The sequence below is a fragment of the Coregonus lavaretus genome (assembly GCF_964263955.1).
Source record: "Coregonus lavaretus genome assembly, chromosome: 33".
NCBI lineage: Eukaryota > Metazoa > Chordata > Actinopteri > Salmoniformes > Salmonidae > Coregonus > Coregonus lavaretus.
Genome location: NC_140020.1, coordinates 12,092,223 through 12,111,893, shown reverse-complemented (window position 1 = coordinate 12,111,893; position 19,671 = coordinate 12,092,223). Strand labels below are relative to the sequence as shown.

The 19,671-nt window shown below is 44.1% G+C and overlaps 1 protein-coding gene and 1 pseudogene across 2 annotated transcripts in view; both read right to left on the bottom strand.

Annotated features, from left to right (window-relative positions):
- Positions 1-96: 96 nt before the first annotated feature.
- On the bottom strand, positions 97-8,171 carry LOC311108139 (tubulin epsilon chain-like; annotated as a pseudogene). Its single transcript has 12 exons — positions 8,147-8,171; positions 5,462-5,535; positions 5,155-5,207; positions 4,729-4,885; positions 3,743-3,860; positions 3,418-3,583; positions 2,910-3,093; positions 2,359-2,497; positions 1,627-1,776; positions 902-1,070; positions 570-654; positions 97-170 (listed from the first exon to the last, which is right to left on the bottom strand). The product of its transcript is annotated as a tubulin epsilon chain-like (transcript).
- A 4,625-nt stretch (positions 8,172-12,796) lies between these two features.
- LOC311108751 (laminin subunit alpha-4-like) overlaps positions 12,797-19,671 on the bottom strand; it is a 34,289-nt gene continuing 27,414 nt past the window's right edge. Inside the window, exons 35-40 of the mRNA XM_084151488.1 lie at positions 17,962-18,117; positions 15,490-15,649; positions 14,770-14,900; positions 14,578-14,671; positions 14,041-14,160; positions 12,797-13,755 (exon numbers count right to left, since the gene is read on the bottom strand). Coding sequence (XP_084007614.1) covers positions 13,610-13,755; positions 14,041-14,160; positions 14,578-14,671; positions 14,770-14,900; positions 15,490-15,649; positions 17,962-18,117 — 807 coding nt within the window. The 3' untranslated portion in view covers positions 12,797-13,609. The remainder of the gene's footprint in view (positions 13,756-14,040; positions 14,161-14,577; positions 14,672-14,769; positions 14,901-15,489; positions 15,650-17,961; positions 18,118-19,671) is intronic.

Here is a 19,671-nt window from a genome sequence, read left to right as displayed (position 1 = left end):
AAATTACAGTACTATTTTATTTTAGTAAAATACTAAATTGCTTTGCATGTACACACCCACACATTACCACACACACCTGCACTCACTAACAGTCCACTATGTGTAGACAGAGAGGACCTCATGTGGCAGAGTCAGTCTGTCCTTGGTGGCATCCAGCTGACTGTAGTCCTCTATCAGGGAGGAGAGGGAGGAGATGGCCTCTGTGAAGCAGCCCTGCTCCATCCCATCCATCAGGGAGGAGAGGGAGGAGATGGCCTCTGTGAAGCAGCCCTGCTCCAACCCGTCCATCAGGGAGGAGAGGGAGGAGATGGCCTCTGTGAAGCAGCCCTGCTCCATCCCGTCCATCAGGGAGGAGAGGGAGGAGATGGCCTCTGTGAAGCAGCCCTGCTCCATCCCGTCCATCAGGGAGGAGAGGGAGGAGATGGCCTCTGTGAAGCAGCCCTGCTCCATCCCGTCCATCAGGGAGGAGAGGGAGGAGATGGCCTCTGTGAAGCAGCCCTGCTCCATCCCGTCCATCAGGGAGGAGAGGGAGGAGATGGCCTCTGTGAAGCAGCCCTGCTCCATCCCGTCCATCAGGGAGGAGAGGGAGGAGATGGCCTCTGTGAAGCAGCCCTGCTCCATCCCGTCCACAAGCAGGTAGTGATGCAAGTGAGCCTGCCAAAACAATCCATTATGTCAGATAGGGATGTACTCTACACTGACCGCAGGGAAAATACTGGTGCCTACAGCCCTGCTTAGAGAACATGAACCACTTCTCTTTCTTTAGTTGAACTCTGCTATTGTCCTCTGTGAAATGGAAATTGGTCTGTTTGCTGTATTTACCTCTCAATCTTCTGGACTCTAAACACTTATTTTTCAACAGTTTAAGATTGTTGTGATTGAAGTTTATGTTAGGATGTACCTTCTTCCTGTAGAGCTTGGTGAAGCGGTCTCGGATCTCCATGAAGGTGGGCTTGACACAGGTGTTGTTGGCCAGGGCCAGTAAGGAGTGACCCACAGGGGGCACAGAACACAGCCCTGCCTTCCATCCCTCCTGGTTCCACGACACAATGGGCAATGTGGGCCTCAGTCTGAGACGAAGAAGAAGGGAATGAGAATGAATATGGGGCTACCATTGGTCAACCTGCTTTTCTATGAAAACATATAGGGTCAGTTTCTCATTCTCAATGGAGAAGTTTAGGCTCCTGGAAACGAGCCCACAGGTTACCAGACACTAAAGCAGCCCACATATCCAGGGTTTACTTTAAATCATATCTAGATGTACAGTCTAATTCAACAACCAAAGTAAATAATACTGTCGCTATCCAAAGTCACCTAAATGTGCCACATGGTGTCTGTGCTCCAGGAGATTTCTCCTCCTGATTTACATGGTGGTCACGCACAGGTATGTGCTCTCATAAAAACACCTGTTTCTGTTGCGCTTGACAACATGCCACATGAAAAAGGTATCTGCAGGGAGTGGAGGGAGGGGAGAGGAGAAGGTGGGAGCTGAATAGGCCAGTCATGATTCAGGGGCATCAGTAGTGGAGCATAAACACACAGCTTTGAATAAGAACACTATTTGAGAGTGAGCAGCTGGGAAGGTCATCGCTGGGCCTTATGAGTATGTATGAGTCTGGGTGGTACTTTTTATTGGAGATCGGAAACAGGATTGGGGAGGGGAGGATAGTGCTCTTGAAGTCATTGAAGTCAGACACCTGCACGTTGCCCCGGAACATGAGGGCACAGGCCAGGTAATGGTCTTTCCTGGAGGCATCAGTAAACATCTGGTCCAGCCTGAGGCAGGAAAGACACAGACAGAGAGCACAGCTAAAAAAGAACATAACTACAAAATGTATTCATACCATTTACATCATAGCAGACTGTCACTCATATCCACAATGACTCATACATTTGAGTCATTTAGCAGACGTTCTTATCAAGAGTGACAGTATTGAGTGCAAACATTTTCTCATACTGGTCCATCTTGGGAATCGAACCCATAACACTGGCGTTGCAAGCGCCGTGTTCTACTCACTGAGCTACACGATACAGCAATGTACTGTAGCTAAATGCATTCAACTAACAAAGATACTACACTACTGTATTGCACTTTCACATTACACTATACATGCCTGGACACACCATTGGCATCATGTGCTATTCATAGGTCTCTCTAGTATTCCTAGTTCACTGTGAGATCCCACTTTGAGACACCAGAATTTTATACAGCATAGATCAGAGTAGACAGCATGGGTGTGACGGAGCATTGCCATTCACTGACTGTCAACAAAGGGCACTTGTACAGAGGGCGGTGGGCAATGTAATATTCTGAGTTCCAGAGTAGGTAAAAATAGGAGTTGGGACAGGAGAGCAGATCTCCTGGTGGGGATGTTAACATCAGCCAGGGTGTAGAGAGGGGTGACGCTGGGCACCAGGTAGTGCAGCAGGGAAGGGAACTAGGTTCATGGCTATCTCATTCAGGTCCATGTTGAGCGATCCTTCAAAACGAGCCGAACTACAGCAGCAGAGAAACAATCAGTGAATTGATATCACATCAGACATGTAAGAACCAAGCAGACAGATGCTATTCCCTCAGACAAACAAGCATTCTTCTTTATTGACACAAATAACCCCCCTTTAACAGTGCAATGACTGCACTGTGCAATTACGTTGTTGGTGGTGGGGTGGGTCTTTTGTAATTCTATTACAGTACTTTTATAATTCAGAATTTCCTCTAAATTTTCTTAGAAATTGCTTTTTTATGTTTTATTTTATCCAAAAACAGATGTTGGTTTTTACAGTGGCAGTAAAATACACTGGAGAAGACCAGACTCCAAACACCAGGGAGGCTCAATGAAGTGGGTCTGTGAAGGTCAATAAAAGGCCTAGTGCCACAGACAGCAGCCTGTCTATCTCCAGTAGTCTACCTGGGGATATTGAGCAGCAGGTTGGCTACGATGTTGTTCATGGCATCAAAGGGCTTCTCCGCTCCACTGACCCCTCCCTGGCCTGAGATGATGGTAGTGTCCTTCTTGACCACAGAACCTTTGGGACATGTGCTTTATGTTGTTCACTATGTCCACCAATGACTGGAAGAAGAATAACAAAAATGGACAAAGGAAGGAAATCACTGTCGTTTAACTTTAACTGTCAGAAACAGAATGTACATCATACACTACATGCATAATAAGGAAAGACCTGAGCACTGAATCAAAGACTAAGATTACACTTTAACCCGGACACACAGACAGCCACACACCTGATTTTACACAGGGAGAACACAAGGTCTCTGTAGCTCAGCTGGTAGAGCACGGCGCTTGTAACGCCAAGGTAGTGGGTTCGATCCCCGGGACCACCCATGCGTAAAAATGTATGCACGCATGACCGTAAGTCGCTTTGGATAAAAGCGTCTGCTAAATGGCATATTATTATTACAAGTCGGTGTGCTCGGTGAGCTCCGGCATGGCCAAGACACTGTTGCAGGGGGAGGTGATGACGTCATGCTCTGCTGAGGGGCAGACTGAGGTGACGATACGACATACCTCGGGGAACTCTTCCTCCAGAAGTTTTAAAACACAGGTGCCCAGGCCTGATCCAGTCCCTGACCATCACAGCATAGGACAAAACACATTATGGTCATCCAAAACATTACACTGAAAGTAACTGAAAGCACCAATGCCGTTCATGCAGTTATAACATGTTTATTAATGTGTTTCAGTAGTTATGAGACTATGAATGCATTTGTACACTGAGTCCTCACCTCCACCCATTGAGTGAATAAGAAGCATTGCAGCCAGTCACAATGCTCTGCTGCCCTCCTCAGCTGGTCCACGATCTGTTCCCTGTAGGTTGAGCCAAACGTCCAGTGGCCCACTGCCCTGGAGAGAAATGAATGAGTTTGCACACTTACAGAAGAAGTTTGGCATTGTTTGACCACATAATTGCCGCGCGTCTGCTTAAACTTGTCCGGTCTGCGCGGAGCACGTGATCGAGAGGGATAGAAAGCAGTTGCTCCATGAGCTGGAAAATACATGATCCAAGTGACTGATTGTTGATATTCAGCAGTCATAAAAGTATGCCTTTTTTACTTTGTAGAACTACAAAATAGTGATTTTGTCAGACAGCATTGGAATGAAATAATAAAGTCATCAAATAAAACACATATTTTATTAAAGTAAAGTAATGTGAATAAATTGTAGTTAATAAGTGATAAGCAATAATGAGCAGTCCTCACCATCATGGGACTTTGGTGAATTGTTTTATTCTGTGTTGTTACAGCATTCAACCCACATAATGCATAGAGCATTTCATGTCCAAAAATAATAATAATCGAAACCGAACAGACATAAAAAAGCACTAATCACTACACACCAAACCGCTGACAATGCTATCTCCACTGAACTAGACTATTTACATGCCACATACTGATAAGATTACCATGTCAAGCCCAATGGTACTAAACTCTTTACCCTTCGATGTAAGGAGCCTGCTGTTGTTCTGTTATACCTGATAATTTATTGCACCCACCTGGTGTCCCAGGTCTAAGTCAGTCCCTGATTAGAGGGGAACAATGGAAAAGCACAGTGAAACTGGCTTCGAGGTCCAGAGTTGAGTTTGAGGGGCCTAGCCTATACAGAACTTGGACAAAAAGCTGCTCATGGGCATGTGATATGGCATGCCTGAGGCAGGCAGAGGCAGGCATGCAGACAGAGAGACAGTCAGTCACTCACTCACTCAGTCCCTAACCAGTTGTTGCCTGAGCCAGACACGTCAATGATGAGCTGAGTGCTGTCAAACTTCTCTTTGACGCGGGCCCTATAGGATCTCGTTCACCATGCCCTCCTCCATGTCTACCAACACCGCCTGTACAGAGGGCATTCCTCTTGTCAGAGGGTGTGTGAAGCTGACACACACACACACACATACGGTCACATTAATCAAGCAGAGACAATAAATCATCACTGGAATTTACCCTGGGATCATATTCTCCCACCGGTGATGTCACAAGCTCCCCCGTCGCTTCCCCTGGAAATACACACATAGCAGGGAACAACAATGGTCATTTGAGAAGGTGAGTAAAGGTTGACTGATGGACTGAGTGTGCACGTTTCACAGCCATGTAGTCATTAGGGTTGAATGGGTCACAGCAAGAGATGGGCGGGATGGAATTACCTTGAGTCAACATTCCGGAAGAAGCTGCTCAGAGCCTCATCGTAGATTACTTTCTAAATTACAAAGAAAATAGGAAATAAATGTTAGAGATACTGTAGCCCAGTTATGAATATGTCAAATGAGAACATACCACTAGCTTAACTTCCTGTCCCATTATACACAACAGGGGATAAAAACCACAGGTGACTGACATATATTTAGAATACATTGTTAAACATTATGAATGATTTTAGTCTTGACTTTTCCCCATCAAATCAAATACATTTATCTTTTAATAACTACTATTATTTTCTGGGGAAAAGTTGACTTTGTTGACATAGGAATGCTCCCGCAAAGCAAGATGCCAAAACCTGCAGCCCACCTGGTTACCACACTGTCCAACTGACAGTTCACAATGCATGTAGACCTATCATCTCATCATGGTAACTTTTTTTCTTGTGACAGGTAGGCCTATGTTTGCTGAGCATAGCCTATGCTACAGTAATATAAAGACCAAATGTACGTCTAATTTACCCCTCTACATCTGGCTTTTGGGGGTCACCTTGTCTTTTAATTTGAAAGATTATATATTTTTTAATTAAAGCTGCAGAGTTTTAAAACAGTCTATCGCTTGAACATCGTTGCTTTAAATCAGTGCACGCGCAAGCACTCTCACAGTCTTCCTCTTTCTCCGTCAACTCCATTCAAATTGCATCCAAAATAGATAACCCTGTTCTAGATTTATACTGTATATAGCCCTATATATAGATGCCCTAGCCTACCTCTTTCAGGTAATACATTCAATGCAGTATGAACCTTATATTTAGCTAATTCATGTTGGGTTATGCGTAATAAGCTTCTAATTTATAGCCTCTGTCTCTTGCACAATATGCAAGCACCTGTGCTCCGCTGGCCTCTCCTTACAAAAACGCTCCTTAGCTCTTGGAGGCCCATGCAAGAAAAGCTAGACTAGAATAGCTTGCCGGACATTCTTTTTTTTTTAGTATTTCTTATACCAATAGACTATTCGAAGATGGACGCAAGCTCTTTTTTGCTTAATGTTAAATACAGCAGCCAATAGAACTCACGGGTAGTTTGAAAGAATTCTAGTCCTATAATATTCAAGGATGTCATTAGAATGATGAAGATAAGGACAAGGAAACTTATTTCATTTAATTGTTGAAAGCGAGGAAGGAATGAAGCAACAATAGAGAGAGAAAGAGGAAGTAGGCTAATAACATTAGGGGGGATATTATGAAAGGTATATATGCGACAGCCTACTTATTATACAAATAGGCCCTATTATATTTAAAAATTAAAATCAAATTCGCTAGCCTATACTTTTAACTTTGTAGGTGCATGTGCTACACCAGAATTGCATGTTCTCTTCTGCTTTATCATGGTTTAAACGATGTGCATAATTCCTGTCCATATAATACAGTATAATACAATACAGTACAGTAATACAGTTCACACTAAAAAATATTACAGCGTTTTTCTGTTATGTGTAATGTGCAGTAGCCTATATAATATATGCAATAGATAACAGCACAATCATTTGGGCTCATTAAATGTAATTAATGTAGGGCTCATAAAATGTATTTAATATATGGCTCATCAGGCTCAGGTAGCATCAGGTTTCAATTTTCATGCGGATCAAAGCTCTAATCAAATCCAGACATATATATATATATGCTTTATAATGCTTTTGAATGACACTTCTGGTTTGGGCGGGAAATACCGGGTTACACGGGAGAAAAGTGATTTATTTTCAGAATGGAACATTTGTAAAATACCTGGAAAATATTCAACCCTAGTGTAGCTGAAGAGGAGACAGGTTAAATAATAAAATATTTAAGTGCCTTTGAACAGGGTATGATAGTAGGTGCCAGGCGCTCCGTTTGAGTGTGTCAAGAACTGCAACACTTAACAATTTCCCATGTGTATCAAGAATGGTGCACCACCCAAAGGACATCCAGTCAACTTGACACAACTGTGGGAAGCCTTGGAGTCAACATGGGCCAGCATCCCTGTGGAACACTTTCGACACCTCCTAGAGTCTATGCCCTGACGAATTGAGGCTGTTCTGAGGGGAAGGTGTTCCTAATGTTTTGTACACTCAGTGTCTATAAACCCTGGACTGCTGCTATGTACTGGCCATTGAGAGGCTTTGAAGCCACCGGTCGGCCATATTGGCCCGCCCCAGTAGGAGCAGTCCTCCATAGGAATGAATGGAATTGTACACTATTTCAATTAAATGTTTGAAGGACTAAATTAAATGTATTTAAGTATTTTTTATGTTTTAGTGGGGACAGTAACATTAGTAATCTTAGAAAATGATACTTTAAGGAATTCATTTTGTTTTTCATTAGCTCACTTAATATTGCATACTTGTAAAGTATAAGGTGTTTGTAATAGAATAAACATGTCAAAAAAGTATGTGGACATTAATAAATGCATTTCAATGGCTTCCAAATTATTTGTTTACAACGGTGGGGGAGTGCCAAGATGGAGGCATGATGGCTTCAACACAGTGCCCCCTATCTGTGCTCTAGTGTGTATATATAAATAATTGGTTACTAACACCTCCCCTTTCGCAGGTGTTGCAGCCATAGACATAGAGCAGGTAGAGATATGTAGTGGGTGATTTTGGACGGAGTCAGGCGCAGGAGGGTAAATCACAGAATATATGGTTTATTCAGGAACACAGTGGTACGCAGCAATGCGTTAAAAAAACAAGGCACACGGGTGAATATCCCAGCGATACAAATACAAAGTAGCTCCACCGAGCTATAATACCTCCACAATAAACAATCACACACACAGACAGGCGGGCAGAGGGAACACTTATACAGGTACTAATGAGGGGATATGAACCAGGTGTGTGTAATAAACAAGACAAAACAAATGGAATGATGAGATGAGGAGCGGCAGTGGCTAGAAGCCTGCCCGAACAAGGACAGGAGGCAGCTTCGGAGGAAGTCGTAACAAGTTAAGAAAGTATCAAGCTCACATTGTACAACGACTGATTGTGTCATCGCTTCACAGAATATCAGACGGTAACTTCTTGGAACATTATAATTTACAGAACTTCATATATCGAACTTTCAGACCTATGTACAAGGCAGTTTGAGAATTTGATCACAGAGTTTCTAAACCCAGAGGTGCAACATCGCGATACTTCCGGGAAGGCTTGCGATGCAGACCAAGCAGACCAGGCCGAGGTTTGGGGTTTGAGAAGTCAATGAGAGAAGTAAAAAAGTATTAATTTTCTCAAAATCTAAAGGCACAACCTATTCTGAACAAAAACGCAACATGTAAAGTGTTGGTCCCATGTTTCATGAGCTGAAATAAAAGATCCCAGAAATGTTCCACATGCACAAAAAGCTTATTTCTCTAAAATGCCCATTGTTGTGCCATTCATCCACCGCCATCACCTCATGTTTCAGCATGATAATGCACAGCCCCATGTCGCAAGGATCTGTACACAATTCCTGGAAACTGAAAATGTCCAAGTTCTTCCATGGCCTACATACTCACCAGACATGTCATATTTGGGATGCTCTGGATCGACGTGTACAACAGCGTGTTCCAGTTCCAGCCAATATCCAGGAACATCGCACAGCCATTGAAGAGGAGTGGGACAACATTCCACAGGCCACAATCAACAGCCTGATCAACTCTATGCGAAGGAGATGTGTCGCGCTGCATGAGGGAAATGGTAGTCACATCAGATACTGACTGGTTTTCTGATACACGCCCCTACTTTTTTTTAAGGTATTTGTGACCAACAGATGCATATCTGTATTCCCAGTTATGGGAAATCCATAGGTTAGGGCCTAATGCAATTTTTTCAATTGACTGATTTCCTTATTTTTTTTATTTTTTTATTTCACCTTTATTTAACCAGGTAAGCCAGTTGAGAACAAGTTCTCATTTACAACTGCGACCTGGCCAAGATAAAGCAAAGCAGTGCGAATAAAACAACAACACAGAGTTACATATGGGGTAAAAAAACATAAAGTCAAAAAATACAACAGAAAATATATATACAGTGTGTGCAAATGTAGCAAGTTATGGAGGTAAGGCAATAAATAGGCTATAGTGCAAAATAATTACAATTAGTATTAACACTGGAATGCTAGATGTGCAAGAGATTATGTGCAAATAGAGATACTGGGGTGCAAAAGAGCAAAATAAATAACAATATAGGGATGAGGTAGTTGGGTGGGCTAATTTCAGATGGGCTGTGTACAGGTACAGTGATCGGTAAGGTGCTCTGACAACTGATGCTTAAAGTTAGTGAGGGAGATAAGAGTCTCCAGCTTCAGAGATTTTTGCAATTCGTTCCAGTCATTGGCAGCAGAGAACTGGAAGGAATGGCGGCCAAAGGAGGTGTTGGCTTTGGGGATGACCAGTGAGATATACCTGCTGGAGCACAGACTACGGGTGGGTGCTGCTATGGTGACCAATGAGCTAAGATAAGGCAGGGATTTGCCTAGCAGTGATTTATAGATGGCCTGGAGCCAGTGGGTTTGACGACGAACCTGTAGTGAGGAGCAGCCAACAAGAGCGTACAGGTCACAGTGGTGGGTAGTGTATGGGGCTTTGGAGACAAAACGGATGGCACTGTGATAGACTACATCCAAATTGCTGAGTAGAGTGTTGGAGGCTATTTTGTAAATGACATCGCCGAAGTCAAGGATTGGTAGGATAGTCAGTTTTACGAGGGCATGTTTGGCAGCATGAGTGAAGGAGGCTTTGTTGCGAAATAGGAAGCCGATTCTAGATTTAACTTTGGATTGGAGATTCTTAATGTGAGTCTGGAAGAAGAGTTTACAGTCTAACCAGACACCTAGGTATTTGTAGTTGTCCACATACTCTAGGTCAGACCCGTCGAGAGTAGTGATTCTAGTCGGGTGGGCGGGTGCCAGCAGCGTTCGATTGAAGAGCATGCATTTAGTTTTACTAGTGTTTAAGAGCAGTTGGAGGCTACTGAAGGAGTGTTGTATGGCATTGAAGCTCGTTTGGAGGTTTGTTAACACAGTGTCCAATGAAGGGCCAGATGTATACAAAATGGTGTCGTCTGCGTAGAGGTGGATCTGAGAGTCACCAGCAGCAAGAGCGACATCATTGATATACACGGAGAAAAGAGTCGGACCAAGAATTGAACCCTGTGGCACCCCCATAGAGACTGCCATAGGTCCAGACAACAGGCCCTCCGATTTGACACATTGAACTCTATCTGAGAAGTAGTTGGTGAACCAGGCGAGGCAGTCATTTGAGAAACCAAGGCTATTTAGTCTGCCAATAAGAATGCGGTGGTTGACAGAGTCGAAAGCCTTGGCCAGGTCGATGAAGACGGCTGCACAGTACTGTCTATTATCGATCGCGGTTAAAATATCGTTTAGGACCTTGAGCGTCGCTGAAGTGCAATTCTCGATTATTGTAGATTTATCGGTGGTGATAGTGTTTCCTAGCCTCAGTGCAGTGGGCAGCTGGGAGGAAGTGCTCTTATTCTCCATGGACTTTACAGTGTCCCAAAACTTTTTGGAGTTAGTGCTACAGGATGCAAATTTCTGTTTGAAAAAGTTAGCCTTTGCTTTCCTGACTGCTTGTGTATATTGGTTCCTAACTTCCCTGAAAAGTTGCATATCGCGGGGGCTATTTGATGCTAATGCAGTACGCCACAGGATGTTTTTGTGCTGGTCAAGGGCAGTCAAGTCTGAGGAGAACCAGGGGCTATATCTGTTCTTAGTTCTGTATTTTTTGAATGGGGCATGTTTATTTAAGATTGAGAGGAAATTACTTTTAAAGAACAACCAGGCATCCTCTACTGACGGAATGAGATCTATATCCATCCAGGATACCTGGGCCAGGTCAATTAGGAAGGCCTGCTCGCTAAAGTGTTTTAGGGAGCGTTTGACAGTGATGAGCGTTGGGTAACAATGAAAGAGATAGCATCACTGGAGGCACCGATTGAGTCAGTCTCCGTGTGTATGGGGGGTGGGACAAAGGAGCTATCTAAGGCAGGTTTAGCTGGGCTGGGGGATCTACAGTGAAATAGTACAATTAGAAATAACCGAAACAGCAATAAGCAAACCATATTGACATGGGAGAGAGGCATAAAGCAATCACAGGTGTAATTTGAGAGAGCTAAGACAACAGCTGGTAATGGCGACACAGTTTGGGCTGAGGCTAAACATAAACAGGATGCGGTACCGTAAAAAGGAACAGTCCAGCAGGCATCAGCTGTATAGCTGAGTTATCATAAGTTCCGGTGAACAGCAATAGGATAGTTCGGAGGTAGTTCGGGGGCTGCTAAAGCACTAGCGAGCAAGAGGCCACGGCTAGCGTGTGCTAGCGGGCTGGGTCTAGCAGATGGAATCTTCGTGGTCGACGTCGTAACTGGAAGCCTGTTGTAACCACATCAGACGATTTCGTCGGCAGACCAGTCGTGTAGGATCGGCTGGGCTCCGTGTCAACACTAGGTGGTCCCGTCCGGTTGACAGAGAGGTAGATAGCCGGGAGATGGGCCTAGCTCAGGATGATTAGCCAAACCACAACGTCCATTTTGTTGCAGCTAGCTGGTAGCGATGAATCCGGAGTTAAAGGTCCAGTGATTCAGTGATTCCGGCAAAAAACGGATATGTTCTGGGTCGATAACGCGCTGTGCAGACAGTGGAGACTGGCCGAATAATAGTCCAGGCTAGAGCTGGCTGGTAGGTGGTGCAGGCCACGGACAATGGTGAAAAACCGCTAACGGTAGCTAATAGCAAGTAGCTAGTTAGCTGGCTACTCCCGTCCGGTAGACCGAGAGGTAGATAGCCGGGATATGGGCCTGGCTCTAGGCTAGCTCGAGGCTAACTGGTGCTTGCATCGGGGGCAGTGGTGATTAGCCAAACAGCAACATCCATGAACTGTAACTCAGTAAAATCTTTAAAAATTGTTGCATGTTGCTTTTATATTTTTGTTCAGTGTAGATTCGAGCCAATGTCTTAAGTGGTTTAAGATGTTATTACTTTAACCTCATGAAAGTGACAAACTGACACGTTTTAATTTTCTTCAAAAACTACTTTATATTGAAGGAGTGGGTTTGATGGCATGCACATACGCAGTTCGGCGCATGACGACCGTTAGACCCGATGACGTCGCCATGACATCGCCTACAAGCGTGATCGGAGATTTATTTTGGAGAAGCAGTTTCTGCCTATCTTCATACTGTACTGTCTTCGATTTGAGATTCGCACCACAAGTTTGTCGCCTGTTGATCACGTAGATTTTGTCATGGAAACAGAAAAACCGTGGACCAAAGCAAGTTGTTGTTTTTTTCAATATATGTTTGCATATAACGCAATGACTCAGTGCAGATAAATGTTACATCAAGTTCCATCTTCCACTCATCATGCGCTAGATGGCAGTATACTGTGGTTGAAATCTGGTTGAAATTCCATCACATTTCCCTCCTAGAATAATCAACATGATACAGGTAAGATGTTACCGCTCTCTCTCTTTCTCTCGCTGTGTCAGTTTATGGAAAATGCAGAATGAAAAAGCTATAACATTATTGTATTAGCTGCATGTGTATTTGATGACCACATCTGTAAATCAGACCAGTGTCTTTTATGTGTGAGGGGAATGAAGCAATAACAGCAAGGATTTTAGAAGATTAATTTTATTCAGCAGAAAAAAGGTAGAAAAACAACTCGGTGACAAAGCAATGAAGACTATTTTGTTACATGCGGATGTGGCCCTCTCTAGTGACTGCCATTTCCTTACCACCAATTTATTTATGTATATATTTTTATTCCTTTTTTTGTATATTGTCTGTGTTGTATTATGTTATGTATTGTATGGCTGTTTTGTTCTAAACCATTATTTGACATGAACTTGTAAATCTTTGAAAATTACAATAAAAACATTGAGAAGACAAAGATGTGGCTACATCGAGATGACAAAATAGGGTGGTGGAAGCATTGTCTGGAACTGGAGTTGAGGGCACTTCTACAGTACATCACAACTCTCTTTGGCTAAACAAAAACTATACTTTAGGGTCCTATCAACCAAACCCAAACCCATCCCTTTGGAGTGGGAGTGTGATTTATGAGTACTGTCAATGTAGATTAAGAGAATGAAGATACATTTACAAGCCTTCTTCAGTTGGCTATAATATGAGCACTGGAAATGCAGTGGTCCTTAATCACAACATGTTGCAGTCCTTGAAAGAAACAAAATCACTGGGAACCTTTGGAAAACAGTTTTTTTTTTCTCATGTGAAACTAGACTAATTCATATGGGAGGGTGGTTTACATTTCTGGGTCATTCTCTTGACTAAAGAACAACAAACCTTGCGTTGGTGGACAAGGATAGACAATTTAATAAAACACTTTATTGACAGTGTGGAAACTACTTATGAAGCAGAATTTGTTCAGTCTTGTTGCTGGAGAGCTGGACTGTATTGGTTATGACAGGCCCTTTAGGCAGCTGGACAGGAGCCCACACTGACGGCCCCGATGACCAGGGCAGCTTTGCTGAAGCTCACTTGGCTCTCGTTCACAGTCAGGTTCCTCATACAGCCTGTGTAGGCCCTCCTAGTCGCAACGCCCTCTGGAAGAAGAGATTCTAGGACGATAGATAATAAACAACATTATATACACACTCGTTACTGCTAACAGCCTCTGTATCTGTTCAAAGACACCGCATAAAAAGGAATTGGGTGAAACTACCTATAGCTGTAATGTAGTTCATATGATTTTTTTGTATAGTATAGGTACTTTTGTATTTGTTATTTTTTTCAGCAACCTATACAAAGTTGTTACAGTTTGGATGTGATTTGTAGATGGGATCTCAGGGATTAGGCAGTGTTTAACAACTAGTATGAGAGTTGAGTATGGCCTTGCCACTGACCTGGAGCTCCACCAATGAACACAGGGGTCCTGGCACTCTGTGCGCTGGGGTTGAGTGGTCCCACCACATGATTGACCTCTGAGTCCACATCCAGCTGGACAACATTGGCATCTCGGATCACTGTGAACCAGAGGAGGCAGGAAGGAACACATTGTTATCAGTCACTGCGCATAACATTTGGGCCGGATGATACCAGTATCGCGATACTCGTTAGTATCGTGGCAAGAAAACAAAACACGAAGCGGATTTAACTTCTTTAGGAAAACAGCTCTAATGTTGGAAACAAACATCATTATGTTGTCATCAGTCATATTTGTTTATTTTCCAAGATATATCACACAATATTTTACTTACAGCAGATTTTTAAAGGAACCAAATAGTAAAACCTGCTTCATCTTTTCTTTTTTGCCATGGAAAAAACATTGCAATACTGATATCGTCACAAACCTATATAACATGGGCCAATCAGTGTAAATAAATCATGGTCCCATCCTGGTTAAATCAGGGCAGTCAGTGCACTGAAGGGAATACTCTTACCTGTGACCCTGTGCCAGCTCCCATCACACAGGCCTAGTCTAGGAGTGACCTGAGTGAAGAACTCACGAACTCCATTGTTCACCTGCACCACCAACTGTGAGCATAGAACAACACTTGCATTGATGACAAGTCCAAGATCTACTAATAGAAAATCAGCAAATTAATACAGATTACTTTGTGTTAGTGGCTTACCGCTTTTTGATGGATATACATGGTGAGGTACTCCTCGGCTGCTGTGTACACGTGCAGTAGCACCCCTGACGCCACACGGGGGCGCACCTCTACCACCAGCTCAAACTTCAGCCCCAGGTTGAACGTGTCATCTGAGTGAGACGGACGGAAAGAGAAGTTCAAGCAAAGTCTGCTCTACAACCCCCCTCCCCTTTAACGTCTGTAACCTGGAATATTTCACTGCCCTTCGGCCAAATGAGGTATGTACACGTGTGAAACTTAGCCAGCCACAGTAGGGTGTGAAATTGCTCTGCGCTCATTCAAACAGCTGCAGCTCGGCTCCCAAGACCTTTGGGTCTGCAACTCTCCTCCGTGCCCTCGACTTTTCCACCAGGCCAAATTTTCACCACAGCTGCACTGGGGATATCGTATTCCCCTATCCTGACTACAGCTTCTCTGCTTCCCTGTCTGTGTGGTGATTGGTGAGCGGCCCAAGGGTTTTGTCTTCTTTCCAGAGGAAATATAACATGGCGTGTGATATAATTGACTCATTGTTTCCAAACAGTTCCAGGCCCTGCCAAAATGAACAGTGTACAACGATACAATGTCCTGAAGATTGCAGCAAATCAATGTTTCACAAGCTTTTCCTTTGGTATCATACTTCTAATTAATCTTTAATGGTTCAACCACAGTATGAAGCCAGAAGGGCCTTGAGGAGAATCATATGTGTTGGTGTATTACCCAAGGCGACATATCCCCCCTCTTCGGAGAAGTATATCCCCGGCTCGGAGAGTCCCTCGAAGCACGGCGTCACCCCGAAGGTCTGGGACACGGAGGACAGCCATTGGCCGTTCAGCTGGAGGTTCTTCACACAGCCAGTGAAGCTGTACGCAGAGTTTCTCTATAGGAGACAAATACAGCACAGGGAAGCGTAAATGAGTGGTAGTAGAGTGGTACTACCATGGTAGTAGAGTAGAGTGGTAGTCTGTGGAAAATATGTTCCACTAACAAATGCGGTCTTGCATAGAGGGGTCACGTTGGTGGTTTTCTGTTCTCTGTGGGAACCGTATCGTCTGAAGACAGCAGTCTGAAGTGAAAATACTTGGATGGCTCCCAGTGTGAACATATAATGGCAGAAAAGACTAGAGGACCATAAATCGCCCAAACATCTCTTGCAATGCTCTGTTTGGAGAGGTCAGGATCTTAACTATTTTATCCTACTTCAACATTCTTGGCCAGGCTTTGTGTTTCCAGAATTCCACTGTAAAAACGTTTTTACACATTCTGCTCCATTTGCCAGGCTACTAGGCTACAAATGGCACCCTGTTCCCTTTATAGTAAGTGCACTACTTTTGACTGGTACTACCCCTGGGTGCAACACTGAAGCATGCATGAGAGCACCAGCTGTTCCGGATGACTATGTGATCACGCTCTCCGTAGCCGATGTGAGTAAGACTTTTAAGCAGGTCAACATTCACAAGGCCGCAGGGCCAGACGGATTACCAGGACGTGTACTCCGAGCAAGTGCTGACCAACTGGCAAGTGTCTTCACTGACATTTTCAACATGTCCCTGACTGAGTCTGTAATACCAACATGTTTCAAGCAAACCACCATAGTCCCCGTGCCCAAGGACTCTAAGATAACCTGCCTAAATGACTACCGACCCGTAGCACTGACATCTGTAGCCATGAAGTGCTTTGAAAGGCTGATCATGGCTCACATCAACAGCATTATCCCAGAAACCCTAGACCCACTCCAATTTGCATACCGCCCCAACAGATCCACAGATGATGCAATCTCTATTGCACTCCACACTGCCCTTTCCCACCTGGACAAGAGGAACACCTACGTGAGAATGCTATTCATTGACTACAGCTCAGCATTCAACACCATAGTGCCCTCTAAGCTCATCACTAAGCTAAGGATCCTGGGACTAAACACCTCCCTCTGCAACTGGATCCTGGACTTCCTGACGGGCCGCCCCCAGGTGGTAAGGGTAGGTAACAACACATCTGCCACACTGATCCTCAACACGGGGGCCCCTCAGGGGTGCGTGCTCAGTCCCCTCCTGTACTCTCTGTTCACCCATGACTGCATGGCCAGGCACGACTCCAACACCATCATTAAGTTTGCCGACGACACAACAGTGGTAGGCCTGATCACCGACAACGATGAGACAGCCTATAGGGAGGAGGTCAGAGACCTGGCCGTGTGGTGCCAGGACAACAACCTCTCCCTCAACGTGACCAAGACAAAGGAGATGATTGTGGACTACAGGAAAAAAAAGAGGACTGAGCACGCCCCCATTCTCATCGACGGGGCTGTAGTGGAACAGGTTGAGAGCTTCAAGTTCCTTGGTGTCCACATCACCAACGAACTATCATGGTCCAAACACACCAAGACAGTCGTGAAGAGGGCACGACAAAGCCTATTCCCCCTCAGGAGACTGAAAAGATTTGGCATGGGTCCTCAGATCCTCAAAAAATTCTACAGCTGCACCATCGAGAGCATCCTGACTGATTGCATCACCGCCTGGTATGGCAACTGCTTGGCCTCCGACCGCAAGGCACTACAGAGGGTAGTGCGTACGGCCCAGTACATCACTGGGGCCAAGCTTCCTGCCATCCAGGACCTCTATACCAGGCGGTGTCAGAGGAAGGCCCTCAAAATTGTCAAAGACTCCAGCCACCCTAGTCATAGACTGTTCTCTCTGCTACCGCACGGCAAGCGGTACCGGAGTGCCAAGTCTAGGTCCAAAAGACTTCTCAACAGCTTCTACCCCCAAGCCATAAGACTCCTGAACAGCTAATCATGGCTACCCGGACTATTTCCACTGCCCCCCCACCCCATCCTTTTTACGCTGCTGCTACTCTGTTAATTATTTATGCATAGTCACTTTAACTCTACCCACATGTACATATTACCTCAACTACCTCAACTAGCCGGTGCCCCCGCACATTGACTCTGCAACGGTACCCCCCTGTATATATAGCCTCCCTACTGTCACTTTATTTTACTTCTGCTCTTTTTTTTTTTTCTCAACACTTTTTTTTTGTTGTTGTTTTATTTTTACTTTTTTTGTTAAAAATAAATGCACTGTTGGTTAAGGGCTGTAAGTAAGCATTTCACTGTAATGTCTGCACCTGTTGTATTCTGCGCATGTGACCAATACAATTTGATTTGATTTGATTTTGATAAGGGGTGTATCTTACCTGTATGTTCTTCTGGGCCCTCCCTGGGGGCACCCCTCCCAAGTAGAGGTGGCTGCTGACGTGCCAGGAAACGTTGGAGTCCTGAGCTCTGTCCTCCAGCACTGTCAGCCCATCAATGACTAATCGGCCTAGATTCCCATCACGGATAAAAATAACCTGCAGGAGAGACAGAACATGGCTGTCACACTGAAGTGTTGGAGTATTTCACTGCTAAAAACTAGTGGTTTATCTTAATATAGACTTATATAGTTATGTAGGGGAGAGTGGGGTAAGTTGAGCCAAAGGGGTAAATTGAGCCACCCTTGTTTCTAGGAAATTATACACAAAATTAATAATTTGACCAAATATTTAGGAAGTCATTATTTTATGGAGTATATGGAGAAAGAAACCACATGGAAAAAGTGGTTAGGTCCAAAAAACAGATGTTTCATTATGTTCGTATCTAAACAAAAGTAGCTACTTTTAAGATTGTTCAGTTGGGGTCTCTATAAGCTTCAATATGAGGTCCTAAAACTAGCATGAAAGTGCATCCTTGTAGCTGTGTGGACTAATACAGTCAAATGTTTTGCCCTGGGGTAAGTTGAGCCAATGGCCATGGGGTAAGTTGAGCCAATGGTTGAGTCAATGGCAAGTTGAGCAAATTGAAGTGTTTTCTTCACAGGCGTAATGCAAGGCATCATCGCTGTGATATGAGGTAACAACAGGGCTATGTTAAAAGTCTTTAAAAAAGTACAAAGTGTTACAGTGAGGGAAAAAAGTATTTGATCCCCTGCTGATTTTGTACATTTGCCCACTGACAAAGAAATTATCAGTCTATAATTTTAATGGTAGGTTTATTTGAACAGTGAGAGACAGAATAACAACAACAAAATCCAGAAAAACGCATGTCAAAAATGTTATAAATTGATTTCCATTTTAATGAGGGAAATAAGTATTTGACCCCCTCTCAATCAGAAAGATTTCTGGCTCCCAGGTGTCTTTTATACAGGTAACGAGCTGAGATTAGGAGCACACTCTTAAAGGGAGTGCTCCTAATCTCAGCTTGTTACCTGTATAAAAGACACCTGTCCACAGAAGCAATCAATCAATCAGATTCCAAACTCCACCATGGCCAAGACCAAAGAGCTCTCCAAGGATGTCAGGGACAAGATTGTAGACCTACACAAGGCTGGAATGGGTTACAAGACCATCGCCAAGCAGCTTGGTGAGAAGGTGACAACAGTTGGTGCGATCATTCGCAAATGGAAGAAACACAACAGAACTGTTAATCTCCCTCGGCCTGTGGCTCCATGCAAGATCTCACCTCGTGGAGTTGCAATGATCATGAGAACTGTGAGGAATCAGCCCAGAACTACACGGGAGGATCTTGTCAAGGCAGCTGGGACCATAGTCACCAAGACTACGCCCACTACGCCTGGGACCATAGTCAATTGGTAACCCACTACAGCTGGGACCATAGTCACCAAGAAAACAATTGGTAACCCACTACGCCGTGAAGGACTGAAATCCTGCAGCGCCCGCAAGGTCCCCCTGCTCAAGAAAGCACATACAGTGGGGAGAACAAGTATTTGATACACTGCCGATTTTGCAGGTTTTCCTACTTACAAAGCATGTAGAGGTCTGTAATTGTTATCATAGGTACACTTCAACTGTGAGAGACGGAATCTAAAACAAAAATCCAGAAAATCACATTGTATGATTTTTAAGCAA